Source organism: Myotis lucifugus, unplaced genomic scaffold (genome assembly GCF_000147115.1).
Source record: "Myotis lucifugus unplaced genomic scaffold, Myoluc2.0 scaffold_229, whole genome shotgun sequence".
Taxonomy (NCBI): domain Eukaryota; kingdom Metazoa; phylum Chordata; class Mammalia; order Chiroptera; family Vespertilionidae; genus Myotis; species Myotis lucifugus.
Window position 1 is genome coordinate 1308195 of NW_005871277.1, and position 1952 is coordinate 1310146.

Below are 1952 nucleotides of genomic sequence, written 5' to 3' on the forward strand. Positions count from 1 at the left end.
CCATTATAACATACATTTTTAATATTGTTCCTCCTGTCCCAGCGCCTTCCCAAACCTCTTCTTCAGTTGGATTCTGCATTAAAATGGCTTTCTAGAACTCCTTTCCTTAGGAGATCTAAGCTGTTAAAACATTGATGGGAGGGGGTTAGAAGCTATTAGGAAGCAGTAAAATGTCTCTGCTGCATAGTAATGAGCTCCCTTCCAGCAGCGAGGCTAATTGTCGCTCCTGTGCTTAAGATGCCCACAGCCTCGGAGTCACCTCAGTCCTTGGGAGTCCATCAGTGGACTGTAAAGTGGTGTGTGAACCAGCGGGTGGGGAGAGTTAGGACGTTTTTGTTTCCTTGCTGGGAAAGGTGAAGGATGTTCTATCTGCTCTCGGGTCAGTGCATGTGTCACAGAGACTAGCCGTGTGGCCTGGGAGGCCGGGGCCCCAGGAGCCAGTCCTGTCTGACCTGCCCTTCCCCGCCCCGTTTAACACCCTTCGCTGAGGGGAACACCCAGCACGCCTGTGCCTCCCAGGCCTGACCCTCTGCCCTCCTCACCCCAGGTCCGCCCTGCAGGTCCTTCACAAGGCCTGCGAAGTGGCGCGAAGGCACAACTACTTCCCCGGGGGCGTGGCTCTCCTCTGGGCCACCTACTACGAGAGCTGCATCGGCTCCGAGCAGAGCTGCATCAACGAGTGGAACGCCATGCAGGACCTGGAGTCCACGCGGCCCGACTCCCCGGCCCTGTTTGTCGACAAGTGAGTGCGCTGCCTCCTCACCCCCGCCCACCCCGCCCTGTGCCTGCCTCTGTGTCCCCACGATGTCACACCTGCTCTGGTTGCACCACCTCTCCCAGAGCCAGCCTCTCATGCAGCGGTCCCTGACTGGTGGCCTGTGGGTGGCCTATGGAGGGTCTGAGACCACACCTCACTTTCGAAATTATAGACAAACGTGGATGTGAACGCATCTCTGCGCGTCTCAGCCCCCATGTGCCCTGTTGCTCTGTGTCACTGCAGGCTCCTGTGGGAGGGAGCTCTGGACACGGCGCAGGACTCTGTCCCTCTCTCCCACCTGCTGAGGACACACACACCAAGACGTTACCTCCGTGGTCCCAGGCCACGTTCTGGTTAGCCCAGGAGCGCCAGGGTCTCTGAACTCCGACCTCAGGCTTCCTGTATAAAGCTCTGCACTTTCCTACTTTCCCTCCAGGCCAACGGAAGGGGCGAGGACCGAGCGCCTCATCAAAGCCAAGCTCCGCAGCATCATGATGAGCCAGGACCTAGAGAATGTGACCTCCAAAGAGGTAAGAGAGCTCTTCCCTTCTGGGCGGGCCTGAGGGCACGGGGCCTCCTTTGTCCTGCTGCCCAGACCCGGCCTTCTTTTCCGAGGCTCCCGGCGACTTTTTCCTGCAGGGCTTGGCAAAAAGAGCGCAGCCTCAGAGTCAGACTCTCGTTCGAACCGAGCCCTGCCACGGGCCCACTGTGAGGCTTGGACAAGTTTCCTGGGCTCCCTGACCCTGTAAGGCCTTTAGTGAGAATCCCACGAGACCTGTAGATTGCACCAGGAGGCAGGCCCTGTGAGCGCCCTCTCTGCCCCACATCGCCTCACCAGTGAGGCGCTAACCCTGGACTGCTTTCCTTCTGCCTTTGCTGTGTCTCTGGGTCACTTCCCCCCCCCTCCCCCCCCCCCCCCCAGTTGGTGGGATGCAATGCATGGGAATAACAGCCTTAACCCAGGGAGATCTAAGAGGTTGAAATGGCTATTTTGAAGGCTATTTTTAAAAGGTAGAAACAATCTTTTTTCTTATTAGGAAATTGTGATACCCTTTCCAAAGCAAGATGAAAATGATTTGGGGTTTGGACTGGGAAGTGTTTGAAATTTAATTGTAAAGATATAAGGGCTTTCAACTCAGAAACGATCCCCTGGGAGGCAGACTCCTTTGGTGGAAAAACAAAATACCCCCCGGGT

General features: G+C 56.5%; 1 protein-coding gene across 1 annotated transcript in view; it reads left to right on the forward strand.

The window, feature by feature from the left end:
* The window catches only part of SSH1 (slingshot protein phosphatase 1), a 46404-nt gene that overhangs the window by 27340 nt on the left and 17112 nt on the right, over positions 1-1952 (forward strand). Inside the window, 2 exon segments of the mRNA XM_023762064.1 lie at positions 490-742; positions 1194-1287. Of these exon segments, the coding sequence (XP_023617832.1) occupies positions 490-742; positions 1194-1287 (347 nt within the window).